This window comes from Cnephaeus nilssonii (genome assembly GCF_951640355.1).
Source record: "Cnephaeus nilssonii genome assembly, chromosome: 6".
Taxonomy (NCBI): Eukaryota; Metazoa; Chordata; class Mammalia; order Chiroptera; family Vespertilionidae; genus Cnephaeus; species Cnephaeus nilssonii.
Window position 1 is genome coordinate 61,737,557 of NC_137077.1, and position 17,347 is coordinate 61,754,903.

General features: G+C 43.8%; 1 protein-coding gene across 8 annotated transcripts in view; it reads right to left on the reverse strand.

Annotated features, from left to right (window-relative positions):
• The window catches only part of GRIP1 (glutamate receptor interacting protein 1), a 669,876-nt gene that overhangs the window by 85,415 nt on the left and 567,114 nt on the right, over positions 1–17,347 (reverse strand). For 3 of the 8 annotated variants that reach the window (XM_079775181.1, XM_079775179.1, XM_079775186.1), the window contains 4 exons: positions 11,569–11,716; positions 9,565–9,734; positions 3,749–3,904; positions 2,940–3,095 (listed from right to left, as the gene is read on the reverse strand). In XM_079775181.1, coding sequence (XP_079631307.1) covers positions 2,940–3,095; positions 3,749–3,904; positions 9,565–9,734; positions 11,569–11,716 — 630 coding nt within the window. The remainder of the gene's footprint in view (positions 1–2,939; positions 3,096–3,748; positions 3,905–9,564; positions 9,735–11,568; positions 11,717–17,347) is intronic. The other 5 variants (XM_079775184.1, XM_079775182.1, XM_079775180.1 and 2 more) reach the window with 4 other exon arrangements.

The window sequence follows — 17,347 nt, forward strand, 5'->3', positions numbered from 1 at the left end:
CTCCTCCACGCAGGGCTGGTGGGGGCAGATCTGACGCTGTGCTCTGTGCTCTGTCACTTACAAACGCTTACCGTTAGCTGCCTTGGCCTTCCATTCTCTTTTCAGGGGTCGGTAGAAGGGATAGAAGTTGTTAGTCTTTTTCATTCTCCTCCTCTCAGCTTTCTGCAATGCTGCCCTCCCTAGTAGTAAGTGCCAATGACAAAAGAGGCAAAGACCGTTCCGGGCATGTGCTCTGACGTGGACTCTCTGTTGCATCTCAGGCTGACTGGGCACAGGCAGTCTCCCCACGGGCTCCGGGTGCAGGAGCAGGAGGCAGACGGCAGGGGAACTGGCTCAGTCATGCCACTATCACGGGGTGTGGGGGTGACGGGGTTCTGGAAGGAGCCCTGGCCTCTGCAGTAGAAAAAGGGCAGCCCGGGTTGTAGGGAAAAGTCAGTAACACTCCAGAAGAGGTGAGGAGAGGTTCCCTCTGTGACACCCTCCGGGCTTTGTGACACTCCTCACAGCCTAGGCGGGGGCTGCTCACCACTGTCCCTGGGAAACTACCAGCACTTTCCTGTTTCAATGCTTGTACACGTGGCCATGGGTTTTCTGTATTTTCCCCTCTAGGCAACGGTACAGAACGTTTTCATATTTATGTGAGAAGATTTTACACTCTGCTGGCCATGTCCTTCCTTTGTCCTGGCAACATATGTGAGAATTCTTTCTGGTTCCCAGGTTCTGGCCTCACATGCTCACCAACACGGCGACGAGGCTTTTGATTGTATCTGGGACTTTGCCAGGACTCACCATCCATACAAATGGCATGGTTGCTATAGAAACATAAGAATGAGAAAGGGGGCAGCAAGTGGTGGCACAGAATAAACACATAAATAAAGTGGGGGAAATAAACCACGGTGGAGTGAGAGTGGCAATAAAACTTTTATTATCAGTTATTTGGGGAAACCTTTCTCTCTAATGTGACCATTCCAAGCTTAACAACAACAAAAGAATGGAACCTAATCTTTGAGGATTTTGGTGTGTGATTTTGGAAAACTAATATTTTAGGTCTCTTTGAAGTTGGAATATAAAGTTCATAGTTTTTGAATCTTATTGTTGGATTAAAATATAAAATATATGATCTCCTGAGACAAACATTCTGGTCTCTATATGGTCAGTGGTGCTCTAGTGGCGACTGTCTACAGCAAACACAAATCGCTAGAAATTTCTTCAACCAGCTTTGTGTTTATATTTCTACTATGTTGGAGAATAATGTGCTGATTCAAGAGAGAATTTATGAGTTGGCTACGGATGTCAGTGACAGTGTGGCCTCCGCTTTGTTTCCTACTACAAAATTCAAGATGTGCAAATATTAAACCCATTATCATTCGTTTGTAGTCCCTAATGTGCTTAGTCAACAGAGTCAGTCTTACCTAACACAAGCAAATGTTTAGCCATTGAAGCAGAAGTACAAACATTAATGAATTCGTTTTAATTGCTCCTCCCTGCTGAGGGCTGTTAGCCTGTTTCTGTCAGTGAGGAGTGCTGTACACGAAGCTACTATATGTAAAAATATTCATAAACCAATACCGACCACAAGCCCTGAAGGCATTGTATGGAAGACTCAAGATCTATGTGTTATGCCAAAGTGTAACCACTGTGAAAAAATGCATAAATTTCAGAGGAATGTTAACAGAGTTTCGCACATGACCATTCAGACTCAGGCAGAATAGCAGCTAACACTTAATCTATTCAAAATAGCTAATTATATAACCTGAAGAGACCATTTCCTGGGGTGGGTGGTGGTTAGTCTCCTACACTGATGGTGGCGCTGGTGGGACTGGCAGCAGATCCACCTGCACAGATGAATCTCTGGCAAATAAGCTGAAGAACCAACAGGCTCAACCACCCCTTCTCACAAGAACATTCTCTCTTCACTACCAGCTTTGAAGTTTGGGTTTGGCTTTATTTAATAAAGAACTTACGGGTGTTCTTTATTTTATTTTCATGGTAAGCATAGGAAGAGACCCTATCTTCTTTATAGGAACCACATTCATGGCCAAAAGGGACACATGGGATAAAACCCATGCATGCTCTAGACTACAATTAGATCTGGCTGGGAAGATAGGTGTTCTCTTCCTCTAAAACGTAATGTGATGATGATGAGAAATTATGATCTTCCCCAGCAAGAAAAATTAGGAGCGATTTGGATTTCTTCCCTGTTCACACATCATTCCCCCTTTTCTCTGTATGTGTATAACCAGTCATCCAAAAGCAAGTAGCCAAGCACCTCTTCCTAGTCTTGCTTGGTCTATACGGAGCGTGGCTGTCCCAGAGGGTCATATTCCCAAGAATCCTATCTGAAATTCCTAGACTTTAAGATGCTTGTTGTAAAGATGAATATCCCTCTCATCTTCTTAAGGCTGAAGTGGACAACAGAAATATATGTTCGAGCCGTTGATTCTCAATGGGGTGGGTCCCTGGGGAAAGTATTGGAATCTTGAGGAATGAGATATTAACAGCATTAAACAAAAGCATGAGATTCTTATGTTTACCAAAAAGGAGACATCGTTTTCAAAAAACTGCTTTAGAGCGAATAAGACACTAAGAACAAAGGTCATGCTCGAAGCTACCCTGAACACAGGGAAGGAGTTTTAAAGGAAAAATCACATCTTAAATCATTCTGTTAGATCAAAGGAGCAAGAAAAAGTTTCACATAAAAAAAGTCATAGGCAAGGGTAGTATGGACTAATTCAATCTGAAATTGCATCCCCTGTAATCACTATCCTAGAGATAACGGATATCACTCTAATGGTCTTGGGCACCGAGCTGGAACTGCTTGGCATCTGCCTGATGAGTAGGCTCTGTAAACTCTTCCCACAGACCTCTGTGTACCAAAGGCCCTAACCTGCCCACACGCTTTCTCCAGGCCAAACGGCATTGGCTACCATTCCACTTACGTGAGCTTTTGAAGTCTTTCTTTTTCAGTCTCCTCCTCATCATGGTTCCACGTGGACTAGTGGAGTAGAGGCTGCGAGGCAAAGTCCCCATGTTCAGGGAACTCAGGCTGTATGCACTCATGGAGGTAGGAGAGAAGGATGAAGACACCAAAGCTGCTGTAAGAGAATGAAGACTTGGCACAGAGCATTCCCAGGTGGGGTGTGAGCCCGCCACACGTGCCAACCAGCGACAACCCAGGAAGACGCACAAGACGCACAGCGGTAGCGAGGAAGTACCCCAACCAGACAGAGACAGGTCTCGGGAGCCGTGGACGCAGCGCTTTAGGTTCTGAGTTACGAGAGCCCATGGACAGCCAGCCGGCCCTCGCACACACAGTGGAACACAGAGAAGCTCGATGAGTTTTGCTTTAGACACACACAAAAATCCCAAACATTAAAACAAGTTTCTCCATTAACAGCACAGGGCATCCGATACGTAATCTCATTTTCACAGATATTTTCTGACATGACTTTTGCAAGTGAGTCCACATACACAGAGAAGATCTGCGAATACGGTACGCTATATAGCATTCTGGCCGGTTACTTCCTGACCACATGTAAAGCATTCTGAACATGGACATCCTCTCCTCATGACAAATGCTTTCTGATGGAAAAGAAAGAGACTTAGGGGATGTCAGAAATGATAAGTTGCTACAACGAAAAAAAGCACACAACGCCCATGAGTCAAATACGGTATGAATCAGATGAGCAAGGAGGGAGATGGAGATCATTTAAATAAAGGGCCAGGAGGAGAAGGCCTGGAACATTACGAGGGCTGTTGGGAGGAGGCGCTTTCGGGAATGTCAGGGCCGGCAGTCTGCCGTGGTCAGGGTGGTGCGCGTTAGGGTGCTGGTAGGTGTGAAGGCTGCAGTGGCTGCTGGCCCAGGAATCCCAGGTAAGTTGCCTGTCGCTCCTCTGAATTTTCACTGCCCATATGAGGTGATGATGGGAAATAAGAAAAACAAACAAACAAAGAACCAAAAGAGAGGAAAAATAACTGAATTGCACAAATAAGAAGGGTAACAAAAATGAAAGCTTCTTGAAAAAAAAAAAATCAAATCTGTCTACTGCCTTTGCCCTTTTCTCAATGGTCAGCAAAACAGATGATTAAAATCAGGATGGAAACTTTCCTCTTCCCAAGAATAATGCATGTTTTCCCCCAGCCCATTCCCCCCCCTCTTTTAAAGATGCCTCTTGAATCAATTTCTAATCTCCCCCAGTGCCTCAGAGCAGAGATTAAAACCATTTTTTTAAACGTAAAAGTCAACCCCATAATGATTTATGGCACATGATTAGTAATTGAAGATTTGCAAATCTTGGCTAGTTAGTAGCATTTGTTTTGAGAGAGAAACAAGAAGAAACAATAAATCTCATAGGCTCATGATTCAAGTGGTTTACTGGCCACACGTCACAGTTTACTGCTCTGACTTAATTGCACTATGATCCATCACTTGGACTTGATTTTTCTCAACATTAAATCACTCTAATCATCTATCAATATCAGAATCTTACCTGTATCCTAATAAGGAGAAGATAAAAGTCTCAATTATAATACATTTTTTTGTATTTTTGAAAGAATGTACTTACATTTGAAAGCAATAATTAATTCTTAAAGTATTTCACATATTCTTAAATTTCCTTAAGATGCTATAAAATTTTAATAAAGTTTATTTAAAAATGTTGGCATCCTTTTTATTTAAAAAAAATGTATACTGTGTTTCCACTCTAATTCCAGTATTGTTTCAATTTGATTTTCTTCTCAGTGTTCTAAAGTATGACCAATATTCTATTTGTTACTATGTCTGATATGAAAATTTTTCATTTAGGCTACTTCAGTGGGTTACAATGACCAAGAGATTCAGATGTGACCGCTATCTATCTCCCCAGCTTCATACCCTATCATTCCACTCATCACTGACTGTCCCACCAACAATGGTCTTACATTTGTTGGTAATACAAACCAGGCTCCTTCCTACCTCAGGGCATTTGCACTTCCTATTCTTTCTGCCTCTAATATTCTCCTCCCAGTTGTTTGCTTGGCTGGCTCCTTCTCACTTTTCAGATCTCAGCTCAGCTGCCACCTCCTCAGAGTTGTGGCTGACTTCTGTGACTGAAGTAGCTGTCTTCTCCCACACTATCCTATTACTGTTTTATATTCTGCATAGCACTTATTACTGTTTCATTTATTTAATGCATTTTCAGTGTTTGTCTCTTTATATTAGAAATCCATAGAATAGAAATCTTCTTTGCTGTCTTGCTTACTAGATGTATTGTAGCAACTTTAACCATGCCTATTACATAATGACTGACGAATGAATGAATGAATGAATAGCTGAATGCATGATGAATAGGAATATCAGGGAGAGTGTCCATGTTTGCATTGCTGCAGCATTTTCCTTAAGATAAAGTATTGCAAGGCAAGTCCCTAATGGATTCTCCTTCACCGTCCTTATTCTACTTTGTGGCGTAGAAAAGCATGTTTTATAGCAATGTCCAATCATTGCTGGGTCAGGCTAATCTACACCCACAGCCATTGATTTTACTCTTTACAAAATATTGCCTGTGTTTCCAATGAAGTATAGTGAGTGGACTTCAGAATTCTAAACTGAATTTTTTTGATCCAGTTCTTTATGGAATGCTTTGAAAATAACTGGGAATTTTTGGGGCTGTCATATATTAGGCAAGTATTTCAAGAGTTTAAAAATAAAACGTTAACTTTTTTTTAAAAAAACACTGTCTAAGTCTATATAACGGCTTGTCTCATAGAGGAGAGCACCGGAATAGGTTAGACTTTGTTACTATAGCAAGCTAAAATGTCACATTTTTATCAAACTCTTTCATTTTGCAAAAATATTCATACACATTTTCCCATTTAATGGCCCCAATAATAAGAGAAAACTTTCACTGAATACTTGCTATACACCAGACACTGGCTAAGTGCTTTCCCATTGGTTATCTCAGACAGTGTTCTCAATAGAATCGTGAGGTAGGTATTATTCTAACATCCATTTTACAGAAGAAGAAACTGAGGTATAGAAAAGTTGGATAAGTTGCTTAAAGTCCCAAGTGGTGGAGCCATAATTAAAATTCTGGAAGTCCGACTCGAGAGTTCCTTCCCTCAGCCACCACACTACACTGCCTCTGCCTTTGTTACAGGTAAATAAATAGTGAAAATACAATGCTGTTCCCATCATTCCATGGTGACATCATTGCTGAAGTCTTAAGGGGTATCTGCCTTGGAGTTGTCTTCCTCTCTAATCGCACCCTCTTGCCCTGTCTGGGACTTCTGAGGGTACAGGCAATAGTAGCTTTGGTGTGGTTCCTGGAGCTCGCCGATGCACATCTTCTTGGCACAGAATATATCAAACCTAGCAATTCCGCTTACATTCACCCCCTAGAGTATCAGTTTTCTTCAATTATGATTAGGTATTCCAAAGACCCTCTTTGGGTACAATTTCTAACCTCATTGAAAAGTCATTCTTGCTGGCTTATTTACTAGCAAAAGGCACAGTTAATCTCTGATTGCTAGTTGATGTGCCCATTTCTATGTTTCATGAAAACACTGTGGTGAATGCTTTGTTGATAAGCAAAATTTGGAAAATGTTGTATCTCCCTCCACCTGGGATGAGAGAGAGACATGCTGTTCAGGCATCAGAGATCTTGAAAAAATAACCAGAACTTCCTTGTGGAAAAAGTGTAAAACTATGTAAGACAACGCTACTAATTACAAAAAGAGAAGTCTGAGGATTATGAACACCATTTTTTGGGGGTACTTTTCCCCCCTTTATAACTGTAATCTAATTATGCTTAGGAGTCTATTTTACTTCCTTTTGGAAATGCAAGACTGATTGTAATGTAAAATGTAGGGAGCTGCTTCTATGCTCGATAAGAAAGACGGTGAGCAATTTTCAGCAAAGGTGGATGATATGGTCACAAATTAGAATTACTTAAATTACCAGTTCCCTGAAAAATCATAAATGACATCATGTTCTCTACAGTGAAGAAAAAGAATTTGTTCTTGGTCTCCATACATTTTAGTGTATACATTCATTTTCTCAAATTGTCCTGGCAGGTAAAAATATTATTTCACACGCTGGAAACAATTTGAACTATTTATGATTTGTATGCAGGGCAAATAAAAAGGAGAAAAATGAGGTTGCTAAGGACAATGACATTTCTAAAGAGTCTGTTAAACATTTCTGGTTCACTGAAACCAGAATTTACCTAGCAATGTGCTCTCCTCCCTACTGTGCTCCAAATCCATGACGACTGCAGATTCGTTTGGGAGAAACTTACAGTTCTAGAAATCTCTCCTCTCCGCCAGTGTACAGGCAGGAAAGGCCCGTGGGGCCTCCCGACAGGAGGGGCCTGCATCCCCAGGGACTGCGTCCTCTGAGCTCCTCATCATTGCCACTCACATGAGGCAGAGTTTCTTCATAACCTGTCTATACGGCATCGCCTCTCCACTCCAATGTGTAAAATTAAAATCTGATAAAGGTAATGCTGTACTAGAGATTTTCATTAGCTCCAGGGCTGCCTAAGCTCCATTTAATTAAAAGAGGTTGCATCCAGCTGACTCATTCAGTATGAAAATTAACTGGCCCCTCTCTTTTTTTCAAATTGCAGAAAAGTGCAGTGTGCTTTAGGAGGTGGGAGACACGTAATACAAATGACCTCCTCATAAGCAAACCTACAATTGCAGAGAAAACTGTTCTCTTTCTCTAAACATACAGCCGTGCCTTCTTCACCTCTAGGGCACCTTGGAGGCTTCTGGGATTTGATTTCAGGAACAAAAAGGAGGGCTCTTGGCTTAAGGAAAAGGATGGAGGAGGAGTTGGAATTAAGCCCCCACTGGGGAGTCTTTCTTCATTTGATTTTGGGCTCAAAGTACTTTTTCTTGCACCAGGTTTTGTTTAAAGAGGCCCAGGTGGAGGGTATATACAGGGAGGGCAAAAGTAGGTTTACAGTTGTGAGTATAAGTTGAGAGTTTATTCTACTATTATTATTTACTAGAGGCCTGGTGCACAAAATTCATGCACTGGGGGGGGGGGGTGTCCCTCAGCCCAGCCTGCACCCTCTCCAATCTGGGACTCCATAAGAGATATCCAACTGCCAGTTTAGGCCCAATCCCCTGGAAGTCGGACATCCCTCTCACAATATGGGACTGCTGGCTCCCAACTGCTCGCCTGCCTGCCTGCCTGATCACCTCTAACCACTCCCCTGTCAGCCTGATCAACGCCTAACTGCTCCCCTGCTGGCCCGATTGCCCTCAACTGCCCTCCTTTGTCGGCCCAATTGCCCCCAACTGCCCTCCCGTGCCAGCCCAGTCACCACTAACTGTCCTCCTCTGCTGGCCTGATTGCCCACAACTGCCCTCCCCTGCTGGCCATCTTGTGGCAGCCATCTTGTGACAACATGGGGGCAGCCATCTTATGCGAGGGCATGATGGTCAATTTGCATATTACCTCTTTATTATATAGGATTAACTAGAGGCCTGGTACACGAAAATTTGTGCATTCAGGGGAGTCCCTCAGCCTGGCCTGTGCCCTTTTGCAGTCTGGGACCCCTCAGGGGATGTCTGACTGACGGCTTAGGCCCACTCCCCAAGGGATCAGACATCCCTCTGGCAGCCCGGGAGCCCTCGGGGCATGTCCCATTAACGGCTTAGTTGGACATCCTTAGCACTGCCATGGAGGCCTCTCCCGCCACTGCCATTGCGCTGGCCAACCATGAGCCAACTTCTGGCTGAGTGACGCTCCCCCTGTGGAAGCGCTCTGACCACCAGGGGGCAGCTTCTGTGTTGAGCGTCTGCCTGCTGGTGGTTAGTGTGCATCAAAGCGACCGGTCGTTCTGCCTTTAGGATCAATTTGCATATTACCCTTTTATTACATAGGATGACTGTATTATTTTCCATATGAACAATTGTAAACCTACTTTTGCTCACCCTATAAATACTCAGCAAACTGTGATTTGTGGGATGGTAACACTGTAGATTCCCTCAGCTGACACTTGCTATTGAATAGGTGTACTCAAATATTAGGATTCTCTCAGGGAAGATGTTTGGTCAGAAAGGTTGTTCTCCATTCTAAGAAATACACTCCTCTGGCAAACAGACAAAATATAGAGAAAGTCAACTCTTCATACAACTATTTCCCACTCCCAAATATTTGAAGGATCTGCTATTAATACCCACTTTATAACTATTTAAAAAATGAAAGTTTTACTATTTACCTTCATTGTCCTTCAAATAGAGTGGAAATTTAATATAACAGGATATCAAATAACTTCCCTTCTCTCCACACGCAATGTACATCAAAGGTTTTTTTTTTTAAATATAAAATATTACTAGCCTGAAAATGCTTCAAAACATTCTCAAACAAGGTTTCTTTGCTTAATTTTGGGCTTTTAAGTGAATGACATGTGTCTTGGCAAAAGAGATTCGGAGGATAAAGACCAGTAAACAAAGATAACCTGCTGTTTTGAAAAGAATGATTAAGACAGAATTAAACCCAGGATCTTCCTAGCTCTGCTGGAAGGAGCAGCAACTGCACAGAGAAAGCAGAGACTTAACCCGACGGCCTCTCACCGTGGTCAGGTCCCTTCAGCGCCAGGCGGGTCTGGTGGTGGGGAAGGATCTCCAGCTTGACCTGGTCGGTGGTGTTGGCCAGGAACTGGGTCGCCTCGGCTAGCGTGCAGTACTCCATGCTGGTGCCATCGATGGACAGGATGTGGTCGCCCACGTGCAGTGCTCCACACCTGCGGGAGGGGAAAGGCTCAGTGCGCTTCCTCTTTGGAATGTGGCTTTCATGTCCTTCAAAGTTACAATTTCACAGTTTCCATTTACCCCCCAAAATACTGGAGTGTTTTGGAAACACCATGTCAAATGTTAAGAACATAGGAATAGGAATGTAAAACCTTGTGGCACATACAGAAAAACTCAAGGAAGTGTTTTCCTCTTGTCCTTCGAAAACCAGCAAAAAATTATTTGGGGGCAAAGGTGCCAAATGTTGAGGGGAAATGAGCGGGGGGACAGGGAAGGATGGGAAACATGTTTCCTTTGCCTCTTTCTGTGATGTTTCCTCCCAGGTTTTTGTGTTTATAAATATGATTGGTAAATATTCAGAATGTCGAGATATGGCTCACGGAGTTCGAACAGGGACACTGACAACTATTTTATATGTGAAGGGGAGTAACTTGGGGAAGTTCAGCTAACGCTTCCTCACAGTCCTTTCACACAGGCCCCCAGATTGCCAGTTCTGTATTCTTGTGTTTTATTTTGTTATTCTGGAGTTAAACACTTATAAGTACGAAAGCTCTCAAAGACAGTGGGAATTATGCAGGAGGCAGTAAACCAAGGCCTGCGTGGTGAGAGTTGGGGAGCGCTGGGGGCAGAAGGGGCTGCTACATCTTGCTGAGCTCAGAGACTGGCTACTGGGTGAGCAGAGAAAAGCAAACCCCGTGGTCAGCACCACACGTGAGGTACCAGGCAACTGGACAGCTCCTTACACTGCTTACCCTGTGGAATGGGAAAAGACAGGGAGGAAATGAGAGCATCCTGCACCACTGAACTGGACACACCTGGATCAGTGGCCATCATGGTTAAAGGACAGAATGCAAGGTAAGACCACAGTGGGGCGGTAGGCTGACCACTACAGGGGTTGCTGCAGGTCACTGCACACAGCCAGAGGTGTACCAGGCATGGTGAGGGCATGTGGGGAAGTGGGCTGAAGACATGCAGGGTGAACTGGGCATTCAATCTTATCTAAAAGTGTCCACGGTGAGAATAGTCCACCTCTCAAAACAAAAGCATTTCAAGTCATCTCTTCCATCTAAAATGATAATTCCACGTGGAGGTACTTGGAGTGCTTCAGCTATGGGAGGTGGGCATTTTCTTACGGGAGCTGTAAAATAATGTATTAGGTGGTAAAGTCATCTTTGTTATCCCTCTTCTAACTTGTAAGTCTAAAATATCAATTAGGAAAAGGAATTCAAGAAAAAGGACTTCCTATTTTTACTGTCATAGGAATGAATGATGTTTTTAGAGACCCTTTAAGTTTGTGAAACCCTCAGATTAACATACTAAAAGTTGGGCCTTTCTTTAAAGATGGTGTAATTAAAAAATCATTTTATTCCTTTAAGAGAAAAGGACTGGGGCTCTATGGTGGCAGGACTGAATTGTTAGCAGTCAGGGAACGCCATGGCTTCCCTGTATGGAGCCTAATAAAGTTCTGCTCAGCTGCTCTCGTCCCAGGACATGGTAGGAAAACTTACTCAGCTTGACTTTTTTCTTTTCCATTTCCAAAGGCCACACCAAAAATTTGGAGGAGGTGACATTACATCATGGGGTGGCTGATAAGGGAGGTGAATTTTTAAGCCCTAGTACACAAACTTGTTTTCTAACTGAAATGTGTAAATTGGCAGGAGAGCTGTGTTTTACTGTGTGTGTATGCATGTATGTGTGTGTATGTATACAGTATGCATCACATATGCATGTATATACATATATAAAAACCTGTATACATATACTATTTGTGTGTGTGTTTTAACACACATGCCGTTTTGAAACGCTGGTGCTTCCTAAGACACTCACCTGTCCGCAATGCTTGCAGGTTTGATTTTGTCTATGACAATGACCTGCTTGTTACAGCACATCGAGGTAGTAAGGGCAACCCCAAGGCTGGCACCAGGAGTTTTGGCAACTTCAACTAGTAATGGCCCCGATGCTGTTGCCACAGAATCTATGAAAGAACGAATTTCAGAAAACAAAACAAAATTAGACAGATAAGCAACCAGACACACAAAAAAAATGGAGGATGTTCAGTCTGATATTGGTCTATTGATTTCATCACTGAAACTTAAAATTTCCTCCAAATGACATCCCCACAGCCAGCGGCAACTTCTTGGGGCATCTCTTAGGACACCCGTTTCATGCAGCTGGTCTTCAGTAATACGGGCACAGGCCTATCTCTTCAATTACTGCTAAGCTTCACGTCAGTAGGGATAAGGTCTGTGTATCTTTATGCCCTCTATATCACTTGGCACATACAGTGCCTGGCACATACTAGGTCTCCCAATAAATATTTTTAAATTAATTAATCAATGCAATAAACATATTAGCACCTACTCTGGATGGCTGGATGCTGGAAGAAAGGAAGGAAGGAAGGTGGGAAAGCGAGAAGGAGGGAGGGAGAATGGATGGAAGGATGGGTGGATAGATGGATGATGTCTCTAATTAGCCACATAGCAGGAATGCATACACTAAGTTGAATCTGTAAATCCATTGGTTCTTTACTTATTCTAGACCTGATCTGGGGTCCCCTCTCCCTCAGGAGTGACTTCAGACATGCTTTATTTTTCCTTTGGAACACTCTTCATTCCTTCAGCTCCTACTGACCCTTGGGGACTCAGTATAAACATCAGTTCCTCCGGGGAGCCTCTCCTGATTCATGGTTTCTCTGTGCGCCCACAGCCTGCTGTATTCCTGCTTGTAGCAGACACCTCAGTGGCATAAAAGGCAGTGTGGATTATATGCCTCTGTCCCCCCCCCCCCCCAGACTGTAGTCTTGCTGCAAAGGCAGAGACTATGCCTTGTCTGTCACAGCATCCTCAGTGCCTGGGATAGTGATGGGTACAGAGGAGTGTGCAATCAATAGCTGTTGAATGAACGTATGGACAAGTGAGAAAACTCATGAAATAGCTTAAAGCTCAGAAGAGGCAGGGGTCATACAGAAAAAGAGCCCTGGACACAGCGTTAGAACATCTGCATTTAACTCTTCTTTTCACAATATTTTGGTCATGATTCTTTAGACAAGTTACTAAAACCTTCCAAGTCTGCTTGCTTACCTATAAAATGGTATCTTTTTCAAGTGTTTTTTACACCAAAACCAATGTGTAATTAAACATTTTATAATTTTCGAAGTGCTATATAGAACACGATTATTATTGATATATTATGACCTCAAGCCTTGAGTCATCTCATTTATCAAGACTGTCTTTCTGATTTTTACTGCTCTGGTGTTTGAGACTTCATTAATACAACCTTGTCATTCTCACCAAGGTGCCACTCAGATATAGTAAACAAGAAGTCTGTACTTCTGCTGCTGAGGTTCAGGCAGTCTGCACTGACTCTTAAAGACGAAAGTCCCATGGGGAGAGCCATTTTCAGTCTGAGATGCAATAACATATTTCTTAAATGAGGTAAAGACAGAATATTCATGTCAGCAACAAATGATTGGTGATATTGAAATAATTTAGTCATTAAAAAAAAAAGAAGAAATAATTTGCCCTGCCTGGTGTGGTTCAGTTGGTTGAGTGTGGTCCCTGCACCAAGAGGTCATGGGTTTGATTCCTGGTCAGGACACATACCTGGGTTGTGGGCTCAATCCCCTTTAAGATGTGCAGGAGGCAGCTGATGGATGTTTCTCTCTCATCGATGTTTCTCTTTCTCTCTCTTTCTCTCTTTCTCCTTTCCTCTCTCTCTAAAAACATATTGAAAAAAGAAATTATTTAGTTCTAAAAATGGTTGAGAGACCACTAGGGCCTGTATCTCTTCCTGTCGATTCTAGGGCAGAGCCTCATTGCTAATAGCTGGAAGGAGCCAACAATCTTGGTCTGCTAAGAGGACTTTTTGGACCTGCAGTTTCGTGGCTGTAATTTTCCCATTATATTATTATAACTCCCAGAGATTGTTCCCAACCTAACTCTACAGTGGCTGCTACTCTCTGGTCTTGCTCACCTTGCTGTTTGAATTCCCCTCACCTAGGGGTTTATAGTGAGTGGTCCCTGTGCCTATATGCAACAGCAGTTTGCTCCTCATCTGTGGCAGCTGGGGCCCCCAAGAAAGAATTCTGGTCAGTCCCTGAAGCCCATGATTTAGTCGTCCTTCCATGATGAAAGTAGTTGGTCCTGCCTACCTCTCAACTCTAATAGTCAAAGTTCTGCCACAACCCCCATGCACCTGGTCTGATGTCTCCAGTTCCATCCAGAAGCTTGCTATCCTCTTCCTTGAGCGTGGTGCCCCCTGAAAACCCCACTTCCTGCTCAGGTTGAACCTCACAGGAGGCTCTGGCTTACCAGGGTGTTTCTACGTACCCTATCTAATAAAAGAGTAATATGCAAATTGACCATCACACCAAGACACAAGATGGCCACCACCATGTGGTCAAAGATGGCTGCCCCCATGTGGACACAAGATGGCTGCCACAAGATGGCCATCACAAGATGGCCTGCAGGGGAGGGCAGTTGGGGTGACCAGGCCGGCAGAGGAGGGCAGTTGGCTGGGGACCAGGCCTGAAGGGGAGGACAGTTGGGGGGGACCCAGGCCTGCAGGGTAGGGCAGTTGGGGGGGACCAGGACTTCAGGGGAGGGCAGTTGGGGGGGACCAGGGCTTCAGGGGAGGGCAGTTAGGGGGGCAGGCCTACAGGGGAGAGCAGTTGGGGGGACCAGGCCTGCAGGGAAGGGCAGTTGGGGGGGACCAGGCCTGCAGGGGAGGACAGTTGTGGGCAATCAGGCCAGCAGGGAGGGCAGTTAGGGGTGACCGGGCCAGCAGAGGAGGGCAGTTGGGGGAGACCAGGCCTGCAGGGGAGGGCAGTTGGGAGCCAGCAGTCCTGGATTGTGAGAGGGATTACAGATTTGAGAGGGTGCAGACTGGGCTGAGGGACAAAGGCCACCCCCCACCATGCACGAATTTCGTGCACTGGGACTCTAGTATTTATAGAACTTTAGAAGGGCTAATTTTAGAGGAACCAATTTCCCAAATGAATTCCCATAGTCTTGTTGAATTTTAATAGGTATATTTGTGAGGTGGCAATAACATATGCTCTTCCTTCTGGTTTGCTTATGTCTAAAGATAAACTTATTTGGCTTAACAGATGAAAGTAATCAAGTTTCTCTGTTACTTATTAACTTAATCTCTTACAAATGACAGAAAATGACAATTGTTCCTTGGTATCCTATCTTCCCCTTTTCTTCAGTAATAAGCTTCCTAAGTGTTAGCTGAGCAAATGGCTTTCCAGTTAAGGACAGCATTTCCCAGACTCCTTTGTAGTGAGGTGCAGTCCTGTGACTAAGTTTCAGCCAATGGGAAGAGAGATGTGACCCATTTTTGATGTGCAGTGAAAAAATGGCTGTGTCTGCCTCTTCCTCATTTCCAACTTCTTGCTGATGCCATGTGTATGCTCAGAACTGGTGAGCCATGTTCAGCCATGAAGACAGGGGCATGAGCCACAACATAGAGGAAGGGTAGGTCCCTGACACCATATCTCCAGAGATTGCTTAATCACCCAAGAAATAGACAAATATCCGTCACCTCAAGTCCATGAAGAGATGTGAATGCACTGGGAACCTGGGAGAAGACGCTATCTGGCCGTAGGAGAATCTGCCAGACTGGCCTAACTATAGAGGACTCTAAGCAAACCATGATGACTGACAGCTGAACAGAACCACGGAGTAGAAGGTGCTTATTTCAGTCCTAGCCAGAAACAGATGGTACTCAAATTAGGACAATTTGAGGAGAGTGTCATAAGGGGCTATTTAGAAAGATATGATACGGTTGTAGGGAAACCACAGGGATAATGCAATACTCCAGGGCCAGAAGCAATAGGGCACCATGCCCCTCTAGACCTGAAGAAGCAAAGGATAGAACTGTTAGTGGAACCAGGATTTGGAGAGGATATTTGTGGATAGGGCTACCTGACAGGAGCTGGGACCTTCCCTCAAAGAATGCAGCCAGCCCCGGTGAATCTACAGGGAGGAAGCCAGGGAAAAGCATCCTCTGTCACTGTTCTCCCTCCCTCTGACCTCCGGCCATGATTCACTATTAGCTAAACCCAGAAGGAGCCAGAGGCATGGGAGCCTATCATGCAGGGCAACAAGGCATGGCACAGAGCAGCAAGGAGAAGGGCAGTGAGTGGCTCTGGAGGTAAAAAGAAGGATGTCCTTATTTGTATGTGTCTCCATGCAGCTTCTTTCCACAAACGTCTGGAGGCTGCTTGCTTTAAACAATATATGTAATATAAGGAAATACTAAGGAAGAAGAAAAAGCGACTACAAATGCCTTGCCCACATGGGTTAATAGATAATTTAAAAAATAGCTGAACTATATAGGTAAACCCACAGAGACAGAAAGTAGATTAGAAATGGCCAGGGGGTGGGGACAGAGTGACTGCTCAAGTTTTGTAACTACACAGAGGTGATGGTTGCACAACATTGTGAATGTACAACATGCTACTGAACCATACACTTTAAAAGTGGTTAACTATGCTATGTGGATTTTGCTTCAATTAAATAAAATAGGATTCTGAACCTCTGGAAACCAGGACAATAAAGAAAACATGGTCAAATATACAGTTGTCACTGTTGGAAAGGAGAAAGTATTTCCCTACAATGGAAATAACGATTCTTCAAGCAGAGAGTCCTAAAACATATCTCTCCCCCAGGTTTTATACACAGTAAATGCTGCTCACTGATAAATGGGCAATGTCCTCCACACATTTCTATAATAGGATGCAGAGGTGGTTTCCAATGGCTATTCCTTCATCAAGGTTGAGGCATAAGGTTAAAAAGCAAAGGAATGATGATGTCTCTATAATGGAAAAGCTAATGTGATGGTTTGATCTAAAGACAGATCCTAGGGTGGACAGACTGGATGTCTCTCTGGGGAATCTTTCCTAGATATCCGTCTTTCCCCTCATTTAGTTTTCCAACAGAAGCTGGGCATTAGACAACGTAAGAAGGTCCCCTGTGATGAGACCCTGGTATGCTGGCAATTTATATACACGACTGAGACCACATCCAAAAGCTTTGGACATCAGCTAAATCGGCAGCAGGATCAATGTACTATCAGAAGGCAGGAGAAGCCTATGTTCTGGCAAAAACAGAAGAGCACCCACCTCACATTCCCACAGAACGGGGCTTCCTCATTCATCATTCCTGCACCATGAATTCAAAATATACTCTTACTGAGCGCTAACTATATACCAGGAACATCAGAAGATGCTGGGGACAATGTTAGGATCCCCCCTTCTGGTAACCCCTGGGGATCCCTTGCAGAGAAGGTGGTGGAGCAGGGCAGACTCCTGGATTTCACAATGGAAACTTATTCTGTTGAACCTCATGAAGTTTCTAGTTATTTTTTTTTAAACTGAAGACACCAAATATTTGCAATTTACTCCCCACCGCACCTCTGCCCAATGAAATCTTTAATCTAGTAGGGTCAGCGTACTTATAAAAAATACTGTGTTATCTAATAGGATGTGATCTCCAGGTTCCTAGGAAAATTACTCAGTGTGGCAAAAGATCCACAGAAGGGGGCGGAAGCTCCCTGTCCCTGTCCCTGCCTGTAGAACAGCAATCGTTATTACCAAATATCT